General features: G+C 41.1%; 1 protein-coding gene across 3 annotated transcripts in view; it reads left to right on the forward strand.

Moving 5' to 3' along the window:
- Positions 1-15,383, forward strand: part of rictora (RPTOR independent companion of MTOR, complex 2 a) — a 238,828-nt gene that overhangs the window by 136,373 nt on the left and 87,072 nt on the right. For all 3 annotated transcript variants that reach the window (XM_072593117.1, XM_072593126.1, XM_072593134.1), the window contains exons 10-13: positions 924-991; positions 1,961-2,043; positions 8,545-8,632; positions 15,186-15,276. In XM_072593117.1, coding sequence (XP_072449218.1) covers positions 924-991; positions 1,961-2,043; positions 8,545-8,632; positions 15,186-15,276 — 330 coding nt within the window. The remainder of the gene's footprint in view (positions 1-923; positions 992-1,960; positions 2,044-8,544; positions 8,633-15,185; positions 15,277-15,383) is intronic.

Raw genomic sequence — 15,383 nt, forward strand, 5'->3', positions numbered from 1 at the left:
TGTAATTTCAAGCAGAGGAGAGAAGCGTCCAGTCCACAGAAAGAAAGCATAACCTTTCTCTCAATGATAAAAAGATGGGAAAAAAAGCTTTAAAGAATTATGAAGCAAAGAAAGACCTTGCTCCCCAAATAAAAAGCAAACTAAAAGGCAGAACTAAGGGTCACTTGACCAGAAACATTAAGTCTGATTTCTCCCCACAGATACTGCCAGACCTGCTGAGCTTCTAGAGTTAATCTTTATTTTTGTTTCTGATTTACAGCATCCACGGTTCTTTTGATTTTTATTTAGTAGCTAAGAAATTCTTCTTTGCCTCTACTCTTGTGCTGTCATGAAAAGTTATTTTACTGTTACAGATGAAACCTCATGGATTGCTTTTGTCCTGTGTAACAGTCAGTCGGCAAATTGGTCTTTTTGATGGTCTCATTGGGACCTGATACATTTTGTGACAGCTTGTGGAACAGTGGGGCACATTTATTGGCACACACTTTCCGGTTAAGACCTGATAACTGAGGGACAGATCAACAAGTTCTAGAACAGTGACCCAGAAAAGGAGGGCTTTCCATGATTGCCGAGTCGATAAAACCTTGATGTAATGGAGACTGGTTAGGGTACAGCTTTCATTCAGTTTGTTGAGTTAGCATGCTTCCTTCAGGGGGCTGGCTTTAGTGCTAGAGAAAGGAAATACACAATGGGGTTTAATAACTCAGTTTCTGTCCAGTGATTCACACTTTTGTGTTCTGGCATTGAGCATGAACAGGATTGTGTTTAGCTATGATTCAGTCTACTGGCCCATATTTGCAAAGTGATCACCTGGTACAGTGGTTTACAATTGCTGTTGACTGCAGGAAGGATGTATTTTGAATAGAGAAAAGTTAAATATAATTGTTGATTTCCAGAGTGTAATTTTTTTTTATTTCATGCAGAGAAGACAGAGAAGCGCGGTTACTAGCCAGCAAGATGGCAATAGTAGCAGCCTTCCGCTCCTGGGCGGGTAAGACTCAACAAGATGCATGATGCACATCAAATATATATCACTATCTCCACACCAGCTGAGATCAACATGAAAGTCCCACCTTCTCAACCTCACTCCTTGCTATTGGTATGGTGACTCTCAGGTTAAATTCACCCGGAGTCACCTCTGTCTAATGAGAGAGCAGCCCTATGGTCCACTGAGACTCTGGTGACAACTACTATTATTTGCCTTCAATAATATATTGTCATTAAAAACCTTCACATAGTTTGGAGCAAAGCTCTGAAGAAGAGTTCTATCTGGCTTGAAACCTTAAGTCAGTTCTCACTCCACACATGCTGCCAGACGTGCTGAACTTCTCCAGCACTTTGTCATTAAAAATCAATCTGATTCACTAATGGCCTTTAGGGAAGGAACTCCACAGCATTCTGGCTAAATATGACTCCAGGCCCTCAGTATTGCTGTTGACTCTTACCACCCTCTGAAATGCCTGAGCAAATGACTCCATTCAAGAGCAGTTCAGGATTGACAACAGGCACTCTGCTTTCTGGCACTATCCAAAATCCTGTGAAAGACTAAATAACAAAAAGTTTAGTCTTTTATCTGTTCTATATTTATTATTTCACTGATATATTTATGTTTAAGATATAGAAATTGTATTGACTATCAGTATATAAACATTGAATACAATTTTATAAAGTAATTTGGGATCTCAATTTTTTTTTAAACCCATACACAGTAGTGACAGTAGAAGTAAAGCATTCTCACACTATCACCCAGCTTTTTCTTTTGGTTTCTCATCATTTCATGATGATTTTGTATACCCATTTACATTAACTTAATACTGAGAGTGACCGCAACAAATCATAGAAATTACAAATTCAGTACTGTAATTCTTGTGCTTTCTTGAAAACGTTATCTAAGTTTGCTTGCACAGGGTTTGAAATTGTAACCATCTTTGACGTCTGCCTCAATTGTTCTTGTTTGCAGGAATTATAAATCTCTGTCGGCCTGGAAACTCTGGTATCCAATCTTTAATAGGGATACTTTGTATACCAAATATGGAAGTACGGGTGAGTAGATATTTTAGCTGAAATTTTAACGTCCACATTATAGAGTCATACAGCATGGAAACAGACCTCTTGGTCCACTTCATCCATGCTGACAAAATTTTCCAAACTACGCTAGTGCCATTTTGCCTGTGTTTGGCCCATATTCCCCAAACCTTTCCTATTCCTGTACCTGTCCAAATGTCTTTTTAAAGTTTGTAACAGTACCTACATCTACTACTACCTCTGCAGGCTGTCCCCCGGTTTCATCCTTTTCACTTTGGTCGCATTCCTATGGATCCACAGTACATTACTTTAATGAGCAATTTGACAGAGCCACTACATGCTCCATCCTTTACAGTAGCTGCTCCAACTTTTTCAGAGTGTGGGCTAGCCACTAGGGTTTGGGGTTGGGGGTGGTGGAGGATTTCAGCTGCTCACAGACTCAGGGCCCAATGAGCAAATTTCAGAACGATCAGGTTCGAGACAACATGAATTTCAGAAATAAAACAATTCCAGGGGCAGGTAGAAGCAGATTTTATTCGAGTACAGTGAAAGTGTACAAAGTCGCCATCTTCTGGCACCATTTTAGCTACAAAGATTCTTAGGTACAAAGTATAAAATAATAAAATAAGTTACAAGTTAAACATTATAGTTCTTAATTACACAACACCAGGTTATAGTCCAACAGGTTTAATTGGAAGCACACTAGCTTTCGGAGCGACGCTCCTTCATCAGGTGATTGTCCGAAAGCTAGTGTGCTTCCAATTAAACCTGTTGGACTATAACCTGGTGTTGTGTGATTTTTAACTTTGTACACCCCAGTCCAGCACCGGCATCTCAGAATCTAATTATAGTTCTTTTTTGTCTAAAGTAGAAACTTAATTATCCCAGTTGAAGGTGTATGAGGGGATCAAGGAAAGATTAGGTCGGTCTTGTTGAAGAGCTGAGCCTGGTTTTACATGATTACAATGATCTATCTCAACTTTATACTCCCACACACTTCCCATTATACTCAACAGTTTCAGCCTCTAGAAATGTATCTGGTTTTGCTTAAAACATATTCAGTCATTTCACCCTCTCGGCTTTCTGCGGGAGAGAATTCCACAGGTTCGCCATCCTCTGAGTGAAACAATTTCTCCTCATCTTGGTCTGAAATGGCTTATCCCATATCCTGAGGCTATGGCCCATTGCACTACATCCCTGGTTGAGGGTAAACAATGTCCCTGCATCAAGTCTGACCTACCCCTGGAATTGTTTTATTTCTGAAATTCATGTTGTCTCGAACCTGATCTTTCTGAAATTTGCTCATTGGGCCCTGAATTTGTGAGCAACTGAAATCCTCCACCACCCCCCAACCCCAACCCCAAATCCTAGTGGCTAGCCCACACTCTGTGAAGACGTTGGAGCAGCTACTGTAAAGGATGGAACATGTAGTGACTCTGTCAAATTGCTCATTGATGTAATGTACTGTGCATCCACAGGAATGAGACCAAAGTGAAAAGGATTAAACCGGGGGGGGGGGGGGGCAGCCTGCACTGTCTCAGCTTGACGCACACTCTAAGAGTTGTTCTCTCATCAACCCATTCAGAAATGTTATTAAACACCTCTGGAGCAAGTGGGACTTGAATCTGGGTCTCGTAGCTCAGAGGTAGGAACATTACCACTACACCACAAAACTTTATGCCCTTTCTGTGAAAGATTGCTAGGTGATTTGATTGAGTTGATCAACATGATTAAAATGATTAAAAGAGTTAACAGGAAGGGGTCACATATGATCGAGCCTCTGTGTGAAAAGGTTGCCCCTCCGGTGCCTTTTAAATCTTGCTCCTGTCACCTTAAAATTATGACCTCCAGTTACAACACCTCCCCCCCCCCACCCAATCCCCAGTGAAAAGAACTTTGCTATTCACCTTATCTGTGCCCCTCAACCTCCTATGCTCCAGTGAAAAAATGTCCCAGCTTATCCAGCCTCTCCACATAACTCCATTATAGTAACATTCTTGTCAATCTTTTCTGCACCCTCTCTGATTTAATAGTATCCTTCCTTTAGCAGGGCAACCAGATCTGTGCAACCATGTTCTGTATAATCACAACATGACATCCCAACTCCTATTTAGTTTAGAAGATTAAGGGGAGATCTAATAGAGACGTACAAAATAATACATGGCTTTGAAAAGGTGGATGCTAGAAAATTGTTTCTGTTAGGCGAGGAGACTAGGACCCGTGGACACAGCCTTAGAATTAGAGGGGGTCATTTCAGAACGGAAATGCGGAGACATTTCTTCAGCCAGAGAGTGGTGGGCCTGTGGAATTCATTGCCACGGAGTGCAGTGGAAGCCGGGACGCTAAATGTCTTCAAGGCCGAGATTGATAGGTTCTTGTTGTCTAGAGGAATTAAGGGCTACGGGGAGAACGCTGGCAAGTGGAGCTGAAATGCGCATCAGCCATGATTGAATGGCGGAGTGGACTCGATGGGCCGAATGGCCTTACTTCCACTCCTATGTCTTATGGTCTTATACTGAGCAATGAAGGCAAGCCACCTTTACCACTATTGTCTACCTATGACACAACTTTCAATGAACTATGTACCTGAACACCCTCCTGGTATCTCTGTTCTACAATGTTTCCCCAGGGTCCTACCATTAACTCTGTAAGTCCTCCCCTTGTTCATCTTATTAAAGTGCAACACCTTGCATTTATCAAAATTGAACTCCCTCTGCCATGCCTTAGCTCACTGGTCCAAATTATAGAAATCTTTGTAATCTTAGATAACCTTACTGTCTAGTAAACCCACTAATTTTGGTGTCACCTGCAAACTTACTAACCACCTATATTCTCATCCAAAGCATTTATATAAATGACAAACAACAGTGGACTCACCACCGATCCCTGAGAAACACCGATGGTCGGAGGTCTCCAGTCCAAAAACCAGCCCTCCACCGCCACCCTTTGTCTCTGACCATCAAGTTAGTTTTGTAACCAATCTCCCTGAACTTCCATATGATCTAACGTTACTAACTTAATTACATGTGAAACCTTATTAAAGGCCTTATTAAAGTCTATGTAGACAACGTCGTCATCTCTGTCAATTATCTATCTATCTTGGTCACATTCTCAAAAAGCTCAAGTTTGTGGGACATGGTTTCACATGTACAAAGCCATGCTGACTATCTCTAATCAGTACTTGCCTCTCCAAATCCATAATAATCCTGCCTTTCAGAATCCCTTCTAATAATTTATCTACCACTAATGTCAGGCTCACTGGTCTGTAGTTCCTATGCTTCTCCTTATAGCTTTTCTTAAATAAAGGTATAACGTTAGCCACCGTCCAGTCTTCTGGCATCTCACCCATGGCTGTAAATATTACAAAGATCTCTGCTAGGGGCCACACAATTCAGTGCCTGTCATCATCATTTGTTGGCTAATTATTGTTGATATGTTTAGCAGGTTATGTATTTTGTCACCCCAAGTTTGAGTTCATACTTTTGGTCTTGTTTTACTTTGTCATTGATGTATTCCATTTAATTTTGTCTATGACAGTGATAATGTCACTGGAGTATGAACTCAAAAGATCAGGCTAAAGATCTGGGTGTGCGGGATTCAAATCTCAGCAAAGCAGTTAGTGGAACTATTCAATTAATAAATGTGGACTATAAAGCTGGACCTAATATTTGTGACTGAATAAATTATTATTGATTGCTGTAAAAACTCACTTGGTTCACTATTACCTTTTAGGGAGGGAAATCAGATATTGTTACTTGGTCTGGCCTATGTGTGACTCAAGACCCATAGTAGCATGATTGATTCTTGAGCTGTCCTGGGAAATGAGGGGCAATTAGGAGTTGGCAACAAATGGCTGTCCTTGCCAGTGACACCCGCGTGGAAAAAAAAGGAAGAAAAAAGTGATTGAGGGAAAACACATGTACAATCAAGTTTATAATTTATTCTTTGTTATGTTATAAACCTGGTGAGCCAGTCCAAAGATTCTGCTAATATCTTGGTTATGTTCCTCTAATCACACTCAAATTCATTAATGAGTGAAATTTAAATGAAAAGTATGATAATTACAATTTGAAAGTCAACCTATTGCTTCTTTTTACCTTGGGGCGAGTGCACCAAGTGTGTACTATTGAGTTTTGCTGAATATGGAGATCCCTATTTAGCTAATTTTTAACTTGTAATGGTAGAGTATAGAGTATAAAACTTTGCTTACTATATTGAAGTTTTCATGCAATACATTTCGTGGAATAAGTTTCTTGGGTTCACTAACTTATCGAAAAAGTGCTCCTTGATCATTGCTTTTCCATGGCCCTGCAGGCAGTGTAGCTTCACAGGATTGCATAGCCCAACTTTTACAGCCCAGGCAAAATGTGAACTGTAAAGAGCTAACTGAAAATGTCACACTGACTGTGTGCAGTTTTGTGTAGATTGCTCATTTGCTTATAAACTCAGCTTTGGTTTCTTCCTGGCAATCTGTGAGACCAAGATGGTAATTTGGACTAACAGCGTCCAAACATCTCAAACACCTTTAGGAGTTACTTTGGGGTAAATTTGTTATAGCTTATCGCAATATTTCGCAATCTTTCCAAACCATGGAGGCCATGTGGAAGTTCAAAATGAAAGAGTGCAAAATAGCCAATGGTACAGTGTTTCTTTTTTGCTGGGAACACACGTGTGCTGCCAAATGGAGACTCCCTCTCCTCCTTGCTTATTTAAAGAATTCTTGTCCATCAGTAGATGATGGTTAGCACATTGGTTTGAACAGTATATGGATACCCTTTAAAAACGTTTCAACCAGGAACAGTTCTGAAACTGGAGGGAAAGCAGGGTGGAATTAAGCTAATTGATTAGATCTTTCAAACAACCAGCATAAAAGAGACAGCATGGGTCTCATTATCTGCTCAATGCTATGATCTGAGTTGTTGCAATGTTTTCACAGAAAAGGACTATTGCAGTAAAATTCTTTGAAATGTATTTGTTCCATTTATTAACAGCTATTGACTCATGACATTAATTACCACTCTTGATGTGGCATGAATGTTTAGTGTAAAGGCTCTTATGGGACAATATTAGTTCAGCATTTGTACATACACTTCTGTGTCAGAAGATCTGGGTTCAAGCCCCAGTTAAACATAATATCTATGTTGACCATAAAGTAATTTCAATTCAAAGCTTTTCCTAAGGGAGTGATGCACTGTTGACAGCTCAATCCTTGGTTTAGGTATTTGGCCATGTGACATGAGATCTAAAAGAATCCCTTAGAATATCAATGACTAATATTTATACCTTGCCTTTAATGGTGGAGCAATTAATATTCAGGAGACTAGATTTAGAGCAGCAAAGATATGAGTCTTGATGTGGAAAAGATTAGAGATATGTAGGAATGATACCATGGAGCAATTTGAAAGCAATCGTTTTAAAGTCAAGCCATTGCTGAAAAGGGTGTCAGCATGGATCACTGAGCACAAGGATGATAGGCAGGCAAGACTTTGTGCAAGTTAAGACATGGGCAACAGAGTTTTAAATAATGCCAAATTTATGGAACGTGCAAGAGCCAGACAGAATTGTGTTGGAATAGTCAAGTCCAGAGGTAACAAAAACATGAATGGAGTTTCAATGGTGGATTAGCTGAGACAGGCAACAGGCACATGATGCTCAAATAAAACAACTGCAAATGCTGAAATCTGAAACAAAAACAAATGAATGGAGAATCTCAGCAGATGTGGCAGCACGGTCACAGGACACAATTCATTCATTCTGCTTTCTATCTACACGCTGCCAGACTGGACTTTCTTCAGCAATTTTTCTTTTTGAGGCACATTATGTTGGAAGTAGCCATATTAGTAGTGGTATAAATGCGGTCTGAAGCTCATCCATGGGTCAAATGTGAACAGAGGTTGACAACAGACTACTCAGTTTAGAAGAAGGGTCACTGTCCTGAAACATTAACTCTCCTTTCTCACCACAGATGGCTGTCAGACCTACTGAGTTTCTCTAGCTATTTCTGTTTTTGCTACTTTCATGTGGGACTGTGGTCAGGGAGAGGGATGGAGTTTGGAGTGGGGATCAAAGTCAATAGCTTCAGTTTTCTCACTATTTAATTGGAAGAAATTTGATCTTGTCCTGTACTGGATGTTGGATGTCATACTTCAGCAGCAGTAGAGAAGTCAAGAGATGTGATTGGTAAAGTAAAGTGGAGTTTCAGTATTGTATCTGGGAAAACTAATTCTGCCATTTGGATGGTGTCACCAAACTGGCAGCTCATATTTGAAACAAACCCAAGGATCGATCACTGCCCGAGCAGGAAGAAAAGTAATTTACTCTAGGAAGGCTGAATTAATTAAGGAAGTTGTTAAAAAAGGTCAGATCTGTTGGACTGTTTTTTGAACTTTGCTGAGAATTGAGTGACAACATCAAATGGTTTATCAGTACCTGTATTGCTGGTGTGGGTTGTCAAGAAACCTCTGGCAACAAACTGTTTGAAAACTAACACTTTCCTCCTCCTTTTTCTCACTTTGACAGCGTGGTCTGCTAGAGGTGTTGTACGATATCTTCCGTCTCCCTATCCCTGTGACAACGCAGGACTTTTCTGAAGCTCTGTTCAGTGTAGGTGGGTGAATATTCTCATTGTCGCACGATCAACTCACTTGAAATGAGGTGCTCTGATCAGCTGAGTGTACTCCTTAATTGGTGAACATTTCTTCTGTTGCTTGTTTTGTGCTCATAACAAAATGAAAGTTTTTCCTAATTGGTCACAGACAAAATACCCAAGTTTCTAAATCGCTGTGACTCATCCAAGTGCATGTTGAAAACTGTTTTCAAGCATATAGGATTCTTTGCCTGTTGGTACATACCGTAATGTGTCACTCACTTGTTCATCTCTGGAAGCCTTTTATTGAAGTCCTGCATTTGGCAGATACACTATAAATTAAACAATGAGAGTTCAGAGATTGGACTTTTTTTTGTGATTTAGATACTCTGCTACATTAAATAAATGCAAGTTGCAATAGTGGAAGAGCTTCCCTGTGCCATTTTCAGTGATACTTAGATAGTAAGAAAGCTCAGAGGTGTTTATTCAAAAGCATTGCCTCTTACTAGAGCAGGTTAGGAGTTACTGTTTCACAAGATTATAGATCAGTGACCTGTCCCACAGAGTAAAACAACTTAGGTTCATGTTGAAAATCAATTTCCTGGCCTTTACTTTCTGTTCACAGTTAGGTGATAATTCCCAGTCAACATTTTATTCTCTCAGGCATTTGTAGTCAACTACATACTGTGGAACTGATATCACATCACACTAAGCCTAATAGGTATAGCAAAGCACAAACAAAGTACAGCACAGGAACAGGCCATTCAGTGCACCAAGACTCTGCTCACACATACCTTTCTAAACTAAAAGCTTACTGCCTCTACCCTGTCCATATCTCACTATTCTCTGCCTATTCATAAATCAGTCAAGATGCCTTATAAACATTGCTATTGTATCTGTCTCTATCACCACCTCTGGTAGCACATTCTAGGGACTGAGCATCCTCTTTTTTTAAAAAAAAGCTCACCTCTCACATCTCCTTTAAACTTATACCTTTTTACCTTAAACCTGTGTTCCCTAGTAATTGATATTTCTACACTGGAGAAAAACTCCAACTATCCATTCTATCTGTGCCTCTAATAATTTAGTAAACTTCTATCAGTTTTTGATGTTTGAGTGAAAACAAACCAAGTTTGTCTAATCTCTTCTCATAGCTAATACCCTCCAGACTACACAACACCCTGGTAAACCATCTCCAAAAACTCCACGCCATTGTTGTAGTGTGGTGACAAGGCTGTACATAACATTCCAACTGTGGCCAAAGTGAGGTTCTATACAGCTGCAACATGATTTGCCAAGTTTTGTACTCTACCCTGACAAATGAAGTGCAATATGTGTCCTTGACCACCTTATCGACTTGTGTTGCTACTATGATGGAACTGTGGACCTGTATGCCTGGATCCCTTTATGTTGATGTTACTGTACATTTTCCTCTTGTATTAGACTTCCAAAATGCTTCACCTCACATTTGTCTGGATTACAGCCTTCATCCTTCCACTTCTACGCTCTGTCTTCTATGACTAAGACAATTCTGTATCCATCTTATCAACTCATCACAGTTTACATGTGACTTCACCTTTTGTCTCAGGATGTCATGTGTACAACCGCTGCAGCTGTGCCTTCATCAGTCATCAGGTTTCTGCTCCTGTTGGACCACAGCAAGCCATTGCCTTTTTTAAGTACTAACTCTGTAATTTTTTTTAATATGTATTTCTGTGATGTGGGCGTTGCTGGCTGGCCAGTGTTTATTGACTATGCTTAGTTGCCCCTTGAGAAGGTGGTGGTGAGTTGTCGTCTTGAACTGTTGGACTTCACCTGCTCTGGGTTGTCCCTCAATGCTCTTAAGGAGGGAATTAGAGGATTTTGACCTAGCAACAGTGAAGGAATGCCAATATATTTCCAAATCAGGATGGTGAGGGGCTTGGAGGGGAGCTTGAATGTGGTGGTGTTCCCGTGTATCTGCTGCCTTTGTTTCTCTAGATGGAAGTGGTGATGGGTTTAGAAGGTGCTGTCTGAGTATCTTTGGTGAATTTCTTCAGTGTATCTTGTAAACAGTACACACTGCTGGTACAGAGAGTCAGCTTATGGCTGCGGTGCCAATAAAGCAGGCCGCTTTCTCTTGGATGGAGTCAAGGGTTCTTGAGAGTTGGTGCTGCAACCATCCAAGCAAGTGGGAAGTATTCCTTCGTGCTCCTGATTTGCACCTTGTAGATGGTAGACAGGCTTTGTGGAGTCAGGAAGTGAGTTACCTACTGTTGTATTACTAGCCTCTGACCTGCTCTTGCAGCGGCTGTGTTTATGGAGGATTTAGTGATGGTAACACTGTCAAGGAGCAGTCTCTTACTGGTGATGGTCATACTCTGCCATTTGTGTGGCATGAATGTTAATTTTCACTTCTTAGCCAAAGCTTGGAGATTGTCCAGATCTTGTTGCATTTGAACATGGACTGCTTCATTATCTGATGAGTTGCAAATGTTGTTGAACATGGTGTACTCACCAGTGAACGTCGCCACTTCTGACATTATGATGGAGAGAAGGTCATTGATGAAGCAGCTGAAGATGGTTGGGCCAAGGACACTGTCCTGTGGAGCTCCTGCAGAAACATCCTAGAGCTGACATGACTGACTTCTAACAATCATGACCACCTTCCTATGTGTCAGGTATGACTCTAACCACTGGAGAGTTTGCCCCCTCATACCCATTGACTCCAGTTTTGCTAGGGCTCCATGCTGCCACACATGGTTAAATGCAACCTTGATGTCAAAGGCTGTCACTGTCACCTCCCCTCTGAAATTCAGCTCGTTTATCATAGAGTCATAGAGATGACAGCATGGAAACAGACCCTTCAGTCCAACCCGTCCATGCCGACTAGATAGCCCAACCCAGTCTAGTCCCACCTGCCAGCACCTGGCCCAAATCCCTCCAAACCCTTCCTATTCACATACTAATCCAGATGCCTTTTAAATGTTGCAATTGTACTAGCCTCTACCACTTCCTCTGGCAGCTCATTCCATAAATGTACCACCCTCTGCGTGAAAGAGTCGCCCTTTAGGTCTCTTTTATATCTTTCCCCTCTCACTCTAAACATATGCCCTCTATTCTGGACTCCCCCACCCAGGGAAAAGACTTTATCTACTTATCTTATTCACCCTCATGAATTTATAAATCTCTATAAGGTCACCCCTCAGCCTCTGATGCTCCAGGGAAAACAGTCCCATCCTGTTCAGCCTCTCCCTGTAGCTCAAATCCTTCAACCCTGGCAACATCCTTTTAAATCTTTTCTGAACCCTTTCAAGTTTCACAACATCTTTCTGATGGGAAGGAGACCAGAATTGCACACAATTCCAACAGTGGCCTAACCAATGTCCTGTACAGCTACGACATGACCTCCCAACTCCTGTACTCAATACTCTGACCAATAAAGGAAAGCATACCAAACTCCGCTTTCACTATCCTACCTACCTGTGACTCCATTTTCAAGGAGCTATGAACCTGCACTCCAAGGTCTCTCTGTTCAGCAACACTCCAGAGGACCTTACCATTATGTGTATAAGACCTGCTAAGATTTGCTTTCCCAAAATGCAGTCCCTGGCAGAACCCAAACTGGACATCACTGAGCAGGTTATTGCTGAGCAGGTGCTGTTTGATAGCAATGTGGATGACACCTTTCATCACATTACTGATGATCAAAAGTAGACTGGTGCAGTAATTGGCTGGGTTGGATTTGTCCTACTTTTTATGTACAGGACCTACCTGGGCAATTTTCTATATTATTGGGTAAATGTCCTTGTAACTCTATTTGAACAGTTTGGTTAGGGGACCAGCAAATTTTGAAGCACAAGCCTTCGGTATAATTGCCGAATGTTGTCAGTTCGCTTTGCAGTATTCAGTGTCTCCAACCATTTCTTAATATCATGTGGAGTGAATTAAATTGGCTGAAGACTGGTACCTGTAATGCTGGGGACCACTGGAGGTAGCTGATTTGGATCATCCACTCAGCACTTCTGGGTGAAGATTGACACAAAGGTTTCAGCCTTACCTTTTGCATTGATATGCTGGACTCTTCCCTCATTGAGAGTGGGGATTTTGTGGAACTGCAGAAAACAATACAACACTGGAACAGGCTGTTCAGCCCTCCAAGCCTGCGCCAACACATTTTTGTCCTTCCATACTAAAACTATCTTCACTCACAAGATCTGTATCCCTCTATTCCCTTCCTATTCATGTATTTGTCCAGGTGCTTCTTGAATGCTGCTATTGTATTTGCTTCTACCAACACCTCTGGCAATGCATTGCAGGCATTTACCATCCTTTTGGGTGAAAAACTTGCCTCACACATCTCTGTTAAGCTCCCTCCCTCCCACCCTTCCCACCTTGAACCTGTGTCCCCTAGTAATTGACCCCTCCACCCTGGGAAAACAAGACTTATTCTATCCATGTCATTCACCATTTTACAAACCGTTCATTCCCACAACCTCCTGTGTTCTAGTGAAAACAAACGCAGTCTATCCAACCTTTCTCCATAGCTAAAATCCTCCATACCAGGCAACGTCCTGGTAAGCCTATTCTGTATGCTCTCCAAAGCATTCACATCCTCGTAGTGTGAGGACTGTGTGCACTATTCCAAGTGTGGCCTAAATAAAGTTCTATAAAACTCCTCGTATGAGTTGCTTAAACGCCCACCATCATTCGGACTGAATGTGGTAGCACAGAGGACCTTGGATCTGATCCGTTGGTTATGGGATCACTTAGCTATGTTTATCACTTGCTGCGATGTAGTCCTGTTTTATGGCATCATGAGGTTGACATCTCATCTTAGGCATGCCCTCCTGCAGTCTCCATTGGACAGGGTTGATCCCCAGCTTGATGGGTAATGGTTGAGTTAGGGATATGCTGGGTCATGAGGTTATAGATTGTGCTGGAGTACAATTCTGCTTTTGATTGTGGGATGCTGTTGATGGCCCACAGTGCTTCATCAATGCCCAGTCTTGAGTTGCTAAACCTGTTTGAAGTCTGTCCCATTTAGCACGGTGATTAGTGCCACACAACACGATGGAGAGTATTCTCAATATGAAGGTGGCACTTGATCTTCACAAGCACTGTGTGATGGCTGCTCTTACCTATACTGTTGTTGACAGATGCATTTATATTTGTTGGTGAGACTATCAAATGACTGAATCAACAAATTTTACATCTGGGCTACCAGTCTGGTGTTATATAGCTAATCTACTGCCGCTTGTTTTTACAACTTCTATATTTCACATGGCCTTGGTTTTTACAGATCAGTTTACAAACTGGTAATGTCACCTCAGCTGATTTGCCACCAGGATGGTCTCAGTATCTTGAGGTAGAGGGGGAGAAACTTATCAGCTAGATTGTTACTTCTGGTTACTATTCATTAACCCCTGGTGTTACATTGGGGTAAAGTGACTGAGGAAGATAATTTTAAAATAAACTTAAAAATCATACAAAATCAGGTTATAGTCCAACATGTTTATTTGGAAGCAGTAGCTTTTGAAGTACTGCTTCAACCACCTGATGAAGAAGCAGCGCTTCGAAAGCTAGTGCCTCCAAATAAAGCTGTTGGATTATAACCTGGTTTGGTGTCATTCTTAACTTTGTCCACCCCAGACCAACACTGGCTCCTCCAAATCATGGCTACCATCCTGGACACATTTAAAATAAATGAAATTCTGGTTGCAGAATTTGAAGGATATTCAAAATGTCCCTCTCTCTGTTAAGGCACCATTATCCTGGTGACATTTGTATTCTTTCAGTATAGTGAAATCCTGCTAAAGAACATAAAAATGTTGGGACATCATATAGTTTAATCCATTACTTCCCCACTGCTACCCTCTGCTGGAGGGCTGCATCACCTGCACTTGTGGATCTGAACTCCAATTAACAAACCTAAGTGAAAGGTCAAAACTCTCAATGCATGACAGCAGCATTATTTACTAAAATAGAGGGCAAACTAAATTTCAGAAGTAACAAATGACCATGATCAGTCTTGGATTTTGAAGCCAACAGCTTATAAATTAAGAGAAACTACAGACGTCATAGAATGGTACAGCACAGAAGGAATTCATTTGGCCTGTCACACATGTGCTGACTCTAGTTAAACTTTCCAGTTGGTCCCCCTCCCCTGCTTTATAAAAGTTCAGCATAATTTCCTGAGCTTTAGTACTTTGTACCTGTAATAGTAAAAATAATAGTTAATAGCCTTTTCAACTTTAAAGAGTTATGAATGTATACCCAAATGTCTGTTCCTGCTCCCCCTTTAATATACTATCTAATAGCCTGCCTTTGTGTTTCTCAGTAGAATATGGTGCATGATACTTCTGTCTGTTTCATCAGTCCCTCACTATCATCCTGAAAAGCGTTAATATTGACAATGATATTTCTGCATTCCTGAGTTTCTTTTGACCTGTTAACTGAAATTATTCTCTGTAATACCCAAGTACTAGCTGCATAAACAATGTAAAATGTAAACCTGTTGGGCTGAGCGTAACCTTCTCATTACCTCATTTCTTACATTATATTCTGCGCTTTCTATCCCCTCTCAACCTGACAGATCCCAGCAGATTCCAGGACTCGTGGCGTCTTTCAGATGGATTTGTAGCAGCTGAAGCTAAAACCATTCTCCCACATCGAGCGCGATCCAGGTATGTGACTCCTTATTACATGCAGTTATCGGATTTACGTGACTAAGGCTGGGGACTGCAACCTATGAATTTGCAAAGTATCACCTTTATTTAAGCCTGGAATGTTG

The sequence above is a fragment of the Chiloscyllium punctatum genome, chromosome 2, assembly GCF_047496795.1.
Source record: "Chiloscyllium punctatum isolate Juve2018m chromosome 2, sChiPun1.3, whole genome shotgun sequence".
Taxonomy (NCBI): domain Eukaryota; kingdom Metazoa; phylum Chordata; class Chondrichthyes; order Orectolobiformes; family Hemiscylliidae; genus Chiloscyllium; species Chiloscyllium punctatum.